Source organism: Protobothrops mucrosquamatus, unplaced genomic scaffold, assembly GCF_001527695.2.
Source record: "Protobothrops mucrosquamatus isolate PMUCROS unplaced genomic scaffold, P.Mucros_1.0 scaffold776, whole genome shotgun sequence".
NCBI classification, from domain to species: domain Eukaryota; kingdom Metazoa; phylum Chordata; class Lepidosauria; order Squamata; family Viperidae; genus Protobothrops; species Protobothrops mucrosquamatus.
The window spans coordinates 270,707-285,921 of NW_015387044.1; the positions used below are offsets into that span (position 1 = coordinate 270,707).

At 36.8% G+C, this 15,215-nt stretch overlaps 1 protein-coding gene across 1 annotated transcript in view; it reads left to right on the top strand.

The window, feature by feature from the left end:
- FAT4 (FAT atypical cadherin 4) overlaps positions 1–15,215 on the top strand; it is a 133,759-nt gene that overhangs the window by 96,957 nt on the left and 21,587 nt on the right. Inside the window, exons 9-11 of the mRNA XM_029284629.1 lie at positions 1,386–5,735; positions 8,438–8,542; positions 11,413–11,720. Coding sequence (XP_029140462.1) covers positions 1,386–5,735; positions 8,438–8,542; positions 11,413–11,720 — 4,763 coding nt within the window. The remainder of the gene's footprint in view (positions 1–1,385; positions 5,736–8,437; positions 8,543–11,412; positions 11,721–15,215) is intronic.

The window sequence follows — 15,215 nt, forward strand, 5'->3', positions numbered from 1 at the left end:
TTTAACATTTTAAAAAGTATGAAAATTTATGTCGATATCTATGAACACATAAAGGAATGCCTCTTAATATTATGGACAATGTCCTAAGTTCACTGCAAACTTAATTTCTTAGTTTACTAAATTCAAGAAGAGACTGTAAACAATTTAGATTACTAAAAATACTTTTTAAAATTTATCATATGTTGTAAGTTACATGGTCCAAGACAATGAAGTTGTCTCCTAGAGATTCCTTAATTTTGAAATCAGTGATGAGAACTAAAGTAGAATTGTAATAATAATAATAATAAAGTTGGAAGGGACCTTGGAAGTCATCGGGTCCAACCCCCTGCTCAGGCAGGAAACCCTACACCATTTAGGACAAATGGCTGTCCAGTCTCTTCTTAAAAACTTCCAGTGTTGGAATATTTTCTTTTCTTCTTATACTTTTTCAGTTTTTGTTATTAATATTTATTATCACTCTTTTTACATATAATTAAGATGACATATCTGCTTTATGCACACTAAATTTTAAATAGCTCTTGCTCCGTGTAGTGATAATTACTTCTTATTTCATATGAACAGCTCCAACACTGGAAGTTTTTAAGAAGAGACTGGACAGCCATTTGTCCGAAATGGTGTAGGGTTCCTGCCTGAGCAGGGGGTTGAACTCGATGACCTCCAAGGTCCCTTCCAACATTATTATTATTATTATTATTATTATTATTATTATTATTATTATTATTATTATTATCATCATCATCATCATCATCATCATCATCATCATCATCATCATCATCATCATCATCATCATCATCATGTGCTACAATATATATTTATTGGGGCAAAATTTTGCAGTGAAAAATTAGATTCATTTCCTCTCTAAGACTGTTTCATCATTCTGATTTATAAAATACACTTTAGTGAATAAGTTTAATTTTCATATTTAATGTGCTGAAAAATCCTGACCAAAAAAATGGTTAAAAGTAATGTTGTCAAAGGCATTTCAATTTGCTACAGTTTGTTTTTAAGAGGGAAAAAGTTATATTCTTCATAAAGCAATCTGTGGTTGAAATAAAATAACTTAAGAGACAGCTAAGCCAGTACAAAAGTTTTTGAAATACCACAAAATATCTGCATCTGCTTATAACTGGCAGCTGAACATAAAAGATTACTCAGAATTCAGTGCCATTGTGTTTGCTGAGCTGAATGTTGGGTTTTGTTTTTTTTTTAACAAAAACATTCACCAACTCCTACCTATAACTTTTTTTCACTCAAGTTCATTCAAGTTTGTTGTTGGGGATAAGAAATGATTCAATGTTATTTAAAGCATAACATTTCTATACTGAATAAATTACTGAAATTCTTTGTTATAGAACTGATACAAACTTTTTAATTGTTCTTTGTAGGTACTTTTGTATTTGCAGTGACAGTGACAGATGCTGATGCTGGCCCTAATGCTAAGCTTCACTATTCCCTTTCGGGAAAGAATTCTGAAAAATTCCACATTGATCCAGCAAGAGGAGCAATTATGGTAGCTGACAGACTTTCTGGGACATCCGAAATTACCTTTACTGTGAATGTCAATGATTGTGGCTTGCTTCCAAAGACTGATTCCACAACTGTGACTGTAAGATTTGTAAACAGAGCTGATTTCCCTCAAGTGCATACTAAACAGCACAAATTCATGTTTCCTGAAAACCAGGCAGTTGGCACTTTCATCACTTCTGTCTCTGGGGTGTCATCAAGAGGCGATTCTTTGTCCTACTATATCGCTAGTGGCAACCTTGGAGGTACTTTTCAGATCGATCAGTTAACAGGACAGTTGTCAATCAGCCAGCCTTTAGATTATGAAGCTGTACAGAAATACATTGTCTGGATTGAGGCAAGAGATATGGGGTTCCCACCATTCTCTTCTTATTTAAAACTGGAAATAACAGTGATAGATATAAATGATAATGCACCATTATTTGAACAAGATCCATTCTTTGTTGAAGTATTGGAAAACCTTTCACCTTTTAAAATAATTACTGTAACCGCAGCGGACAAGGATAGTGGGCCAAATGGACAATTGAATTATGAAATAATTAATGGTAATATAGAGAACAGCTTCACTATTCATCCTACAACTGGTGAAATTAGAAGTGTCAGACCTTTAGATAGGGAACGAGTAGCCCAATATACTCTAACTGTAAAAGCTTCAGATAGAGGTACCCCTACACAAAGTGCAGTTGTCCAAGTACTTATCAGTGTCTTAGATGAAAATGACAATGCACCCAAATTTTCTCAGATATTTAGTGCTCTCGTGCCTGAAAATGCACCCTTGGGTTACACTGTTACACGAGTCACAACATCAGATGAAGATATTGGAATAAATTCAGTCAGCAGATATTCAATAAGGAATACAAATATACCATTTGTTATAAATCCTAACACAGGAGATATAACAATTAGCAGGGTTCTAAACAGAGAAGATACAGATCGCTACAGGATTCGAGTTTCAGCACATGACTCTGGATGGACTGTTAGCACAGATGTGACCATATTTGTGACAGACATCAATGACAATTCTCCACGATTTACAAAACCATCTTACTACTTGGATTATCCTGAAAGTAATGAAGTTGGATCCCGAGTGACCCAAATATCTGCCACAGATCCAGATGAGGGAGCTAATGGACAAGTCTTCTATTTCATAAAATCGCAGTCAGAGTTTTTCAGAATTAATGCATCCACAGGGGAGATTTTCAGTAAGCAGCCTTTAAAGTTCCAAAACTCCAGTGCTTCTAACCATGTCAATCTTAACAGACACAGCTTTATAGTTATCTCCTCAGATCGAGGCAGCCCCGCACTGGTGAGTGAGACTACAGTCACAATAAACATTGTGGATAGCAATGACAATGCACCCAGGTTTGTCTTCAATCAATATTTTACACCTGTTGTTAAAAATGTGGCCATTGGGACCAAACTAATTAAAGTAACTGCAGTTGATTCTGAAGACTTTGGTCTGAATGCAGAAATTGAATACAGTATTTCAAATAACAACCTTACAGATAAATTTATTTTAGATAGTAAGACCGGATGGATTTCAGTAGCATCCTCCTTGATAAATGAGATGAATAAAAGCTTTATAATAAAAATAAAAGCTAAGGACAAAGGTAATCCACCTCTCTCATCAGAAGTACCTGTACAAGTAGTAGTAACAGAGGAAAATTACCATACACCAGAATTTTCTGAAAGACATTTAAGTATTACTGTTCCTGAAAGTCATGTTGTTGGAGCAATTCTCAGGACCATGTCAGCAGGGGACAAAGATGCTGCTATGAATGGAGTAATCCAATACAATATTTCTTCTGGAAATGAGGCTGGATGCTTTGCAATTGATTCATCTACTGGCGCATTATATCTTGCCAAGTCCCTTGATTATGAGTTATGCCAAAAGCATGATATTACTGTAAGTGCCATAGATGGAGGGTGGATTGCAAGAACTGGGTACTGTAATATCATTGTGAATGTTATTGATGTGAATGATAATTCTCCAACTTTTACCCCAGAAGAGTATTTTCCCAGTGTTTTAGAAAATGCTCCTAGTGGAACAACTGTTATTCATCTCAATGCAACTGATATTGATTCTGGGCATAATGCTGTAATTGCCTATGCAGTTCAGTCTTCAGACAGTGACTTGTTTGTTATCGATCCTAATGCTGGAATTATAACAACTCAAGGCTTCCTAGATTACGAGACCAAGCAGAACTATCATTTAACTATAAAAGCCTTTAATGTTCCTGATGAGGACAAATGCAGCTTTGCTAATGTCAACGTACATTTAAGAGGAACAAATGAATATGTTCCACGATTTGTATCTAAGCTTTACTATTTTGAGATTTCTGAAGCTGCTTCTAAAGGAACTGTTGTAGGAGAAATTTTTGCAAGTGATCGTGATTCAGGTATTGATGGAGATGTCCACTATTTAATATTTGGTAGTAGTAGAAAGAAAGGTTTTCAGATTGATGACAGTAGTGGGCAGATTTATGTCACAGGTCCTCTTGATAGAGAAAAGGAAGAACGAATATCTTTGAAAGTGCTTGCAAAAAATGCTGGGAGCATCCGTGGTGCCGATATAGATGAAGTGATTGTGAATATCACAATATTAGATGCCAATGATCCCCCTGTCTTCAACTTGGAGTCCTACAATGTCCGAATCAGTGAAGGTGTTCCTGTTGGGACCCATGTCACATTTGTAAGTGCCTTTGACTCTGATTCTCTCCCTAGCTGGAACAGGTTCTCCTATTTTATTGGTAATGGAAACAACAATGGTGCCTTTTCGATTAACCCACAGACAGGGCAAGTTACAGTGATTGCAGAGCTTGATCGAGAAGTTTTGCCAGTTTACAATCTCTCTATATTAGCAATCGATTCAGGAAGTCCATCAGCAACAGGCAGTGCTTCTTTATTAGTAACTTTGGAAGATATCAATGACAATGGCCCCATTCTTTCAACCACTGAAGGAGAAATAATGGAAAACAATCGGGCAGGGACATTTGCGATGACACTCCAGTCGTCTGACCCCGATCTTCCTCCAAATCAAGGTCCCTTTTCTTATTATTTGCTTAGCAGTGGTACAGCTACCAATTATTTTAGTCTCAGTTCTGCTGGAGTTTTAACCACAACCAGAGAAATTGATAGAGAACAAATCAGTGACTTCTATTTGTCAGTAATTACAAGGGACTCAGGCATTCCTCAGATGTCTTCCACAGGAACAGTGAATATAAAGGTAATTGACAAAAATGATAACCCATCACAACCTAGAACAGTAGAGATCTTTGTTCACTATTATGGAAATCTATTTCCTGGAGGAACATTAGGCAATGTAAAACCTCAGGATCCTGATATTTCAGACACCTTTCAATGTTCCCTTACATCAGGAGTTACAAGCCTCTTCAATATTCCACCAAGTACTTGTGACTTGAATTCCCTGGCAAGATCAACAGATGGAACATTTGATCTGACAGTTTTAAGCAATGATGGCTTGCACAACTCAGTTACCAATGTCATTAGGGTTTTCTTTTCAGGATTCAATAATGCCACACTTGATAACAGCATTATTCTTCGTCTTAGTGTGCCATCCTTGAAAGAATTTTTGACTAATCATTATCTTCATTTTCTGAGAGTTGCCAACTCCCAGTTAACTGGACTAGGAACTACAGTACAACTCTATGGGATATTTGAGGACAACAATCAAACTTTTTTGATGGTAGCGGTGAAGCGGAACAACTACCAGTATGTGAATCCTGGTAGTGTGACTACTTTCTTTGAAAGTATCAAGGAAATTATCTTTCGCCAGAGTGGTGTGCAAATACAATCTGTGGATCATGATTCTTGCTTACAAAACCCTTGTCAAAATGGAGGCAGCTGCTTGAGGAAACTGGCTGTGAGTCCTAAATTAAGAAGCTATGACAGCGTCCCAGTCATTATCATGGCAAATGAACCTCTTCAGCCTTTTACCTGCAGATGCATGCCAGGATATGATGGAGCATTGTGCGAAACTGATGTCAACGAATGCTTCCCATCTCCTTGCCACAATGGCGGAACTTGCCATAATCTGGTAGGAGGATTCTCTTGCAGTTGTCCCAGTGGTTTTACTGGAATAGCCTGTGAGAGAGATGTAAATGAATGCCTGTCCAGCCCTTGCAGAAATGGTGCCCTCTGCCAGAACTTCCCAGGAAACTTCAACTGTATTTGCAAACCTGGTTATACAGGTAAGACATTGTTCTGCATGTGTAATTACTATTAATTGATAATAGAAATATGGTATCCATGGGTTTAATTTTTTGTTGTAACTATTTATTCTAAAAATACTGATTCTGTTGAAGATAGTTGGGTCATACACCCAATGTTATTATCACTCAAGAAATAAGCATTAAATACTGACAACATTGATACTAGCAATTTTATTTTTTCCTGACCAGTCTTTCCCTTGCATAGATAAAAAGAAGATAATAAATCTGTTTCTTGAGTGTTTCATAATAAGCAAACAAATATACAATTTAAAGGAAACTGCGTAGGTCATGGAGAAGGATAGTGTTGTCTAACCCTTTGTCTTATATTTAGCTTTCCATGTGGATGACATGTTATAAAATATTATACTAAGAACAATTCCATCAAATGTGTCCCCAAATGAAATTTAGATGTAGTTTTATAACATCATTTGCATATTTGAGAATTAAACTGTAGGCCTTGGAGACTTCTCTTAGAAATTGGAGTTCTGAGATGTGCCAGAAAACAACTTCAAATCTGGCAAAGTTCCACTCTGTCCATCTGATAACTTTGTTGAAGAATCAGGATTTTGAGCCACTGTATGACATCTATTAATTCATAGACATGATTTCATGTAACATCTCAAAGGTGAAACAGCAAGAGCTGCATTTCTGTTTAAAAACTATGCCGCAATTGGCATATGTTGTCTAAATCATTATTGGCATAAGAAGCACCTGTTGCATTTTCTATGTAAATTCCAGCACATTGCCTACTGTGCCTGAAGCCGTACGTAATTATTCATAACTGATTGATTCATTTAATTAATCTAATTATATGAGATTGTGTTGCACATAGACTGAGAAAATCAGATTATTTGGCCAGCAGTATATAGCAGTTGCACCGCACAACTATGTGACATTAGCTCCAGAGGTTAAATAACCATGTTCATGCATAATAGTTAATGAAGGTGCTGATTCCCATACCTGACTACTGTATCATACTTATTTCTTGGCACAATTATTTTTCTACATTTTCTTCATATGTAAAAACATAGATATTATAAATTTATATCTATATGTGGGTAACACTTATGCTACATTTTGGAAGTATATACATCTATATCTTATGTTCACATAAAAATAGTACACTGGGCATGATATGTTGTCCTTTCAAATTTCCCAGTTTTAAATAATTGTGCATGAAAAAGTAAAAGAATGGGAAGTATAAATGTTAAGAGTATAGCTTGTGTTTTTTAACTTATATTTTAGAATAATTAAAAAATAGAAAATAGAAATTTGAAAGAAACATTATTGCAGGGCAGCTTGGTTTTATAATTCTTTCTTAATGTGCTAGTTTAATTCTCAAAAGGTTCCTACCCTAGCAGCTTTATTTTCTGCTTCAAAAAAGATTCAGGTAAATATACACACCATACACGCGCGAGCATGTGCGCATACACACACACACACACACACACAGAGAGACACCTGCAATATATTAATGTCCCCTTAAATTTCAGTTTCTCTTTGAATTTGAATATACGTTCAGCCCTTTGGTTGAAATCTATCCAAAAGTAATCCTGAATGTTTGCAATAACACTTCTTGTGAGATAATAAGTTAAATCATTCGAGTCTTAACTGTTAACTTTCTCCATATTTACATTGGTCACCACAATGTAAAAAAGATGTTGAGACTCAAGAAAGAGTACAGAGAAGAGCAACAAAGATGATTAGAGGACTGGAGGCTAAAACTTACAAGGAACGGTTGCTGAAATTGGGTATGTCTAGTTTAAAGAAGAGAAGGACGAAGGGGGACATGATAGCAGTGTTCCAATATGTCATGGGTTGCCACAAAGAAGAGGGAGTCAAGCTATTCTCCAAAGCACCTGAAGGCAGGACAAGAAGCAACAGATGGAAACTGTTATATCCTGGGCCTGCTGAGTGACTCAGCAGGTGCAGGAAGCTGCAGAGAGGCCCGGGCAGACCACGTGGATGCCTGGGACCAGATAGGCTGTCTCCAGCCTATTGCACATGCGCAAGGTGGGAGAAATACATTGCATTGATTGGCTGACTGTCCCTGCAAAGGGATATAAAAGGAATCCGCACCATTTTGTTTTTGGTTCTGTTGGAGATTGAATAAAGAGAAGACTGTTGTTACTCCTGCCTCGTCTCAATGCCTTTTCATCGAGAACAGAACAGAAACTAACCAAGGAGAGAAGCAACCTAGAACTAAGGAGAAACTTCCTGACAGTTAGAACAATTAACCAGTGGAACAATCTGCCTCCAGAAGCTGTGAATGCTCTAACACTGGAAGTCTTTAAGAAGAGATTGGACAGCCATTTGTCTGAAATGGTATAGGGTTTCCTGCTTGAGCAGGGGATTGGACTAGATGACCTCCAAGGTCCCTTCCAACATTATTATTGTTATTATTATTGTTATTATTATTATTATCATCATCATCATCATCATCATTATCATCATCATCATTCCTACTAACTACTGGGTGTAATGCCATTCCTGCCAAATTCCTATGCATGTGTGAAGAGATGACTTAGGCCATTGAGTTCAGGGCAACTTCTGTTTGAGTCTTAACACTGGGATACCAATCTGATTTGTGATTGAGAGAGAAAGAGAGAGAGAGAGCTTTGAATGCAAATGTAATTAGATATAGAATGGGTTTATAATAATAGATCTCTTGAATATTTCAGGAAAAATCTGTGACTCCAGCATCAACTATTGTGAGTGCAATCCCTGTTTCAATAGAGGATCGTGTCAAAATGGAGTGGAAGGATACTATTGTCACTGTCCATTTGGTGAGGAAGAATGTTTCTGTTTCTGCTTTATTCAGATTCACTTAGAGAACTCTACCATTCGTATTCTAGTCCTTAACATAGCATACTCAAGCAATTTCTTTATTCTAAATGTAAGGCCAGGTGCTAATCATCAATACATAACAGTATTTTCCTCTGTTGTACTCCAACAACTAAACAATATTCAGATTCATGCTGCATATGATTCTAAATCTGTAAATAAAATCATCCTCATCAATTTGTCTAACTCCTTCTTTAAGATTATTCCTGGCATTGAATTAAATTACCTGTGTTAAATTACTCTCAGTTTCCAATATTAAAAGTAAAATTTCTTCCCTGTCCTGTCTGTAGTAAACTAAATTTTATACGTTATCTTTATTATGTATAATAAACTAACTTTTTCAAATTTTGTTGAATGTTTCAATCTAATGGTAGTTTTTGATTTCCCTTTTTCAAAACTACATCTTTTTTTGTAGATGTGGCAATCAGTAGATTGCTAAAGCAGTATAGTAAAAGGAAAGAATTTATTTTAGGAAGAAATTTAACAAACCAGCAAATTTTATAGAAAAACATAAAAGCATGATTCATCAAGTTTTGTCCTTTCAAGATAAGAGAAGAAATGGTAAACCAAGTAAGTAAAAGGCATAATATAAGAACATGAAAGGAAATATAACCGAATCTGGTTTATATCAGCACAATCCTTATTCAGTTTTACTCCAGCAGTACTATCTCCACTTGTAACTTTGCCATTTCAGCATTCTCACAGTATGGAGTAACCTAAACAAATTAACATAAACAAACAGTTTGTCTCTGGTCAAATAGTCAACTTCATATTCCTTCTTTTTGCTATGTGCCATCTTGACCTTTAAATCATTCCAAATGCATCATAGGATTGGTTTTTCATCATTCTTTGGGATTTAAAAATGTAAATCTTGTAAATCCTGCTACAAGATTTATGTTTAAAAAATATTTATAATTTCACAGTTATACAAATTTCTTCTAACAGGTTTAAGATATAGCACCATCAAACTATATAATCACTACAAGAGTTGCATCCATTTATAGAAATTGCCAGACAATACCCTTTAAAAAATGTATGCATAAAGCCAGAAAGATGTTTTGCAGGACAAATGCTGAACATGGTAGTAATTATAGACGAAGTCAGAAATTACTAACTTAGAATGTGAGGCTACTATGTATAGAAAATGTAAAAGAAGATACAGCATCTGGATATAATAATAAGCAAGTCTTGCATGAACTTAAAATCCAATGTTAAATTACCACTGTTCATATAAAATAGAATTGTTGGATTTAAATACTGTATGTTCCTAGGTTTCAGCTGGCTCAGTTTCCCTTCCATCCCAATATTGTTACAGAGTGAGGGAGGAGCTGGGCTCATTCCTATTGTCACAAATAATATTTGAGAGACAATACTTTATAAAATATCCCGCCTTTGCTAATCAGAGCATAAATAATGAAGGGACTCAATTTTCTTCTTCTTAGTCCTCTAATCCAGGGGTCCCAACCCGCAGTCCATGGACTGGCACTAGTCTGTGGCATGCCAGAATCTGGGCCACACAAACAAACCCCATCTACAGAGTGCAGATAGCACACAAAAGCACGCTGCTGGTGGCCTGCGGAAAACCTCTCTCCACGAAACTGGTCCCTGATGTCTAAAAGGTTGTGGGTCACTACTCTAATCTTTTTCTTTTCAGTTCTTATCCTTTCTGTTCTGTTCAAATCATCAAATTCAGCGTTCCTCAGCCCCCTTCGTTTTACTCTTATACTAATTCTTTCTTACACCAATATTTACTTCGACTCTTTTCTTATCCTATAAGTTGCTATCTTTAAGAATGCTATAAGGTATCATTCCTACTGGGTCTAGTAGTAAGCAAGACACTTCATTTAATACCAACTAAAGCTTTGAAAGTTTGTGTACATGCATACCCAGGTACACTTTATTACAACAATCTAATTGGAATATTATCAAAGGATTAATAATTATAGCAATTTTACTTGTTTGGAGGTATATTTCCAGCAACCTAAGATTCCATATATTAAGAGATCTTTCCCACAAGATAATTCCCCAGGACTGGAAACATAACTAGTTCAAATTTCTTTAACTATCCAAATCTGAAATTAGTTACCACGCACAAATAAAAAGTAACTCAAATTAAAAAAAAAACCTAAACAACTGAAGTATAAATCAAATAACTCAAAATTAACTCAAAATTTACTCAGGTTTTTTTTTCCAAAAAAGGTTTACTACACTCAAAAAGACCAAGAGCTCCACAAAAATAATTTATCTTTATTTGAAACTATTAATTTTACAATTAGCTTTGTACCTTTATTTCAGTTTTATTTTTGTTTAAATAGCAGCTTTGCACTGATAATCACTAAGTAAAGTTATAAAAAATTAAATATGATAAAACAATACTAACATCCTAAAAAAGAAACCACATAAATTAAATATAAGTCTAAGTAATTCAACCAACAAAAATCTTACTTGAACTGCAGGCCATTTTTTAAAATAGATGTTGGCATATGTGTAACAAGTTAAATACATTTTAAATTATTGCCCTGGATATGTATATTTTGAACTATGTCAAGTTATTAATTGGACATGTTTCACATACTGTAATTATAATTAAGAAAAAACAAGCTTATTAAATCCCAATAGGTAGATCTACATGAATTGTTTTTACATATTAAATATTATTTATTTTTATTTAATTAATATTATTTAATATTAATAAGGAAGACATATGACTGGAACATTCCCAATATTTTAGTTTTTGATAGTTTTTGACCAGCCCATGGCATTTAATTAGTTCTGTAATGCAATACTGATGCCGATTGTGTTATTTTTACAGGTGTTTTTGGAAAACATTGTGAAGTAAATAGCTATGGTTTTGAAGAATTATCGTACATGGAATTCCCCAGTATGGATCCAAACAACAATTATATTTACATAAAGTTTTCAACTATCAAAAGTAATGCTCTTATGTTATATAATTATGACAACCAGACTGGTGATCGGGCAGAATTCTTGGCTCTTGAGATAACAGAAGAAAGGTTGAGATTTTCATACAATCTTGGCAGTGGCACATATAAACTTACCACAGCAAAGAAGGTGTCTGATGGACAATTTCACACTGTTATTGCTCGGAGGGCAGGAATGGTAAGCATTGTTTTAATGGAAATTTAAGCTCCAATTTATTTCAGGGTATTAAGTACAAATAGAGTTTTTTTTAAAAAAAGCAGAATTATAGCTGAAATTGGACAAGCTTCTTTGTTTTAAGAGAATGTTCTTAAGCATTTAAATGGCTACTTCAAAAGAAAAAAAATTAAAATGAGAATAATTAATGAAGGGGATTAATGACTACCCTACTCTAATTAATTGGTGCACTTGGGTGGAATAATTACTGAAGTCTAATTAAGAGATCATTTTAATTCTTTGGATCACACAAGGACATAAACCATTGCATCTGAAGACTATATCATTAGCATTTATCTATTTTTTTAAAAAAATAAATCAATAAAAATTGGAACAAACTGTACAATAAACTATTTTTCATGAATTATATCTCCAAGCACTTCAATTTGACAAAATTTGTTTTGTTAGGGAAATTTTTAAACTTACAGTAACTTGCTTTAAGTTAACCATCACCAACAAATCAAATATTCTTTTTCATCACCAGCAAGAATAGGATAATTATGTTTTAAATAGAATATCAAATAAAGTTGCTTTTTCACATATCATGAAACAGCACATCTTATTATTTTAAAACAGAATAATATCCCCACTAATCAATAATGATTAATATTACCAAAATAAATGTATACTATAAGAATTTGCATAATTTTAAAGCATAGTATATACAAGGTAAATTATAACAAGGTTAGAGCTACAAGTTCTGGGTTTTTCCATTAACTAAAACAAGTAGGAAATCCAGAATCTACACTAAAATATAGTCTAACAAATCAGAACGTATTCAATAATGGAAAAAAAAAGAATATTAGCACAGTTGTGGATACAATAGTATATTAAAAAGAAAAATAATAGTTTGCAAATGTTTTATTATTCAGCATCATATCTTTGTATGCCAGAAACAAGTTGGGCAGATATAAAAAAATAAAGTGCCAAAATTTAACTGCTATATCAATTTAAAAAAATTTGGGGAGGGGGGTAAATCACAATGACTTTTCATCTTTATGTTACTGAAAGAATAACCTTTAGAAAAGGTGGTACAACTGTTGAAAGGTTATAACCCTTTCATAAACTTTAGAAAAGTGGACCTATAATTAATTCTCATGTTATTCCATGAATGTATTATTACATCTTCTTAATGAGAATAGTAGTGCCAATCTTTTATGCACATCTGTATAGAACCCTTGACGTGATGGCTCGGTGCCTGGAGGCCGTGAGGGTCTGGATGGGGAGGAACAGACTCAGGCTCAACCCGTCCAAGACCGAGTGGCTGTGGCTACCAGCGCCTCGGCATAGTCAACTGACGCCATCGCTGACTATAGGGGGCGAAACTTTGGCCCCCTCGGATCGGGTTCGCAACTTGGGCGTTCTCCTGGATTCNGCTGTCCTGATTGTATATCATAGGGCATGTTGTTAGTTCCAGATACAGCCTGACAAGAAAAATAGAATCAGTGTAAAAAGAAGGTTTTCAAAGCCTATTCTATCCCTGACTAGTCCAAAAGGATTTGTGGTCAGTAATGTTGAAACAGTCAAAGGAACTTCATTCCCCTACTTGGTTAGGTCATCCATTACAATGCCTAGCACCATCCAATCTGATATCCCATTTGAAAGCATAATTCAAATATGTTCAAATAATCTGTATTCTACAATTATGTCTGAGTTGTGAAACAGTTGCTTTATTGATCATCTCTGTCAAAAATGGTACATTTAAGAATGGACATGAGGCAACATTCATCCTATTTGGTAAAACATAAAGTATTACACTTGTGTTTTTCCTTTTCTTATAGGAGGAAAAACTGAATTCTGTTTTTCTCACTCCTGCTCTGGGGATCAAGTCAAATTGGATTGCGCTGCTGTGGTGTCTGCAGGGATGCCCTTGACGTGATGGCTCGGTGCCTGGAGGCCGTGAGGGTCTGGATGGGGAGGAACAGACTCAGGCTCAACCCGTCCAAGACCGAGTGGCTGTGGCTACCAGCGCCTCGGCATAGTCAACTGACGCCATCGCTGACTATAGGGGGCGAAACTTTGGCCCCCTCGGATCGGGTTCACAACTTGGGCGTTCTCCTGGATTCACGGCTGACACTGGATGACCAGTTGGCGGCCGTGACCAGGGGAGCGTTTTATCAGGTTCGCCTGATTCACCAGTTGCGGCCTTTTCTGGACCGGGACGCCTTACGCACGGTCACTCATGCTCTTGTCACTTCCCGCCTGGACTACTGCAATGCGCTCTACATGGGGCTCCCCTTGAAGAGCACCCGGAGGCTCCAGCTAGTTCAAAATGCGGCCGCGCGGGTAGTGTTGGGAGGGACTCGTCGCTCCCATGTTACACCGCTCTTGCGCGAGCTGCATTGGCTGCCGGTGGCCTTCCGGGTGCGCTTCAAGGTGCTGACTATCATCTTTAAAGCGCTCCATGGCATCGGACCTGGTTACCTTCGAGACCGCCTCCTGCCACAGATTACCTCCCACCAACCTGTACGCTCCCACAGAGTGGGTCTCCTCGGGGTGCCGTTGGCCAGACAGTGCCGGCTGGCGACCCCAAGGGGGAGGGCCTTCTCTGTGGGAGCACCCACCCTCTGGAACGAACTGCCCCCAGAGATCAGGGTGATCCCTGATCTCCCTTCCTTCTGCCGCGCCCTCAAGACATGGTTGTTCCAGCTTGCGGGACTGGCCTAAGGGATTTTAAAGGGGTTTTAATTACTTTTAATTAGATNGGGAGGGACTCGTCGCTCCCATGTTACACCGCTCTTGCGCGAGCTGCATTGGCTGCCGGTGGCCTTCCGGGTGCGCTTCAAGGTGCTGACTATCATCTTTAAAGCGCTCCATGGCATCGGACCTGGTTACCTTCGAGACCGCCTCCTGCCACAGATTACCTCCCACCGACCTGTACGCTCCCACAGAGTGGGTCTCCTCGGGGTGCCGTCAGCCAGACAGTGCCGGCTGGCGACCCCAAGGGGGAGGGCCTTCTCTGTGGGAGCACCCACCCTCTGGAACGAACTGCCCCCTGATCTCCCTTTCTTCCGCCGCGCCCTCAAGACATGGTTGTTCCAGCTTGTGGGACTGGCCTAAGGGATTTTAAAGGGGTTTTAATTACTTTTAATCAGATCACAGTTAAATATTTCGTTTTAATTAATTTTAACAGGGGTTTTGTATTTTTTGTATTTTAATTGATTGTTAGCCGCCCTGAGTCCGAAAGGAGAAGGGCGGGATATAAATGCAATTAAATAAATAAAAATAAAATAAAAATAATAAAACAGTCTAAGTTTGCCTTTGACTTTAAAAAGACTTTGGATGAAATAAGAGATCTCTGCAATAATCAACAACTTTTGAAACATTCACATATTATGCAAAAATAACTATTTAACAGTATACAGATAGTCCTTAACTTACAACTGGTCCCTTAGCAACCATTCAATATTAAGATGGACCCCCAAAAAGGTACTTGCAACTCTGATTTGAAGTTCTGAC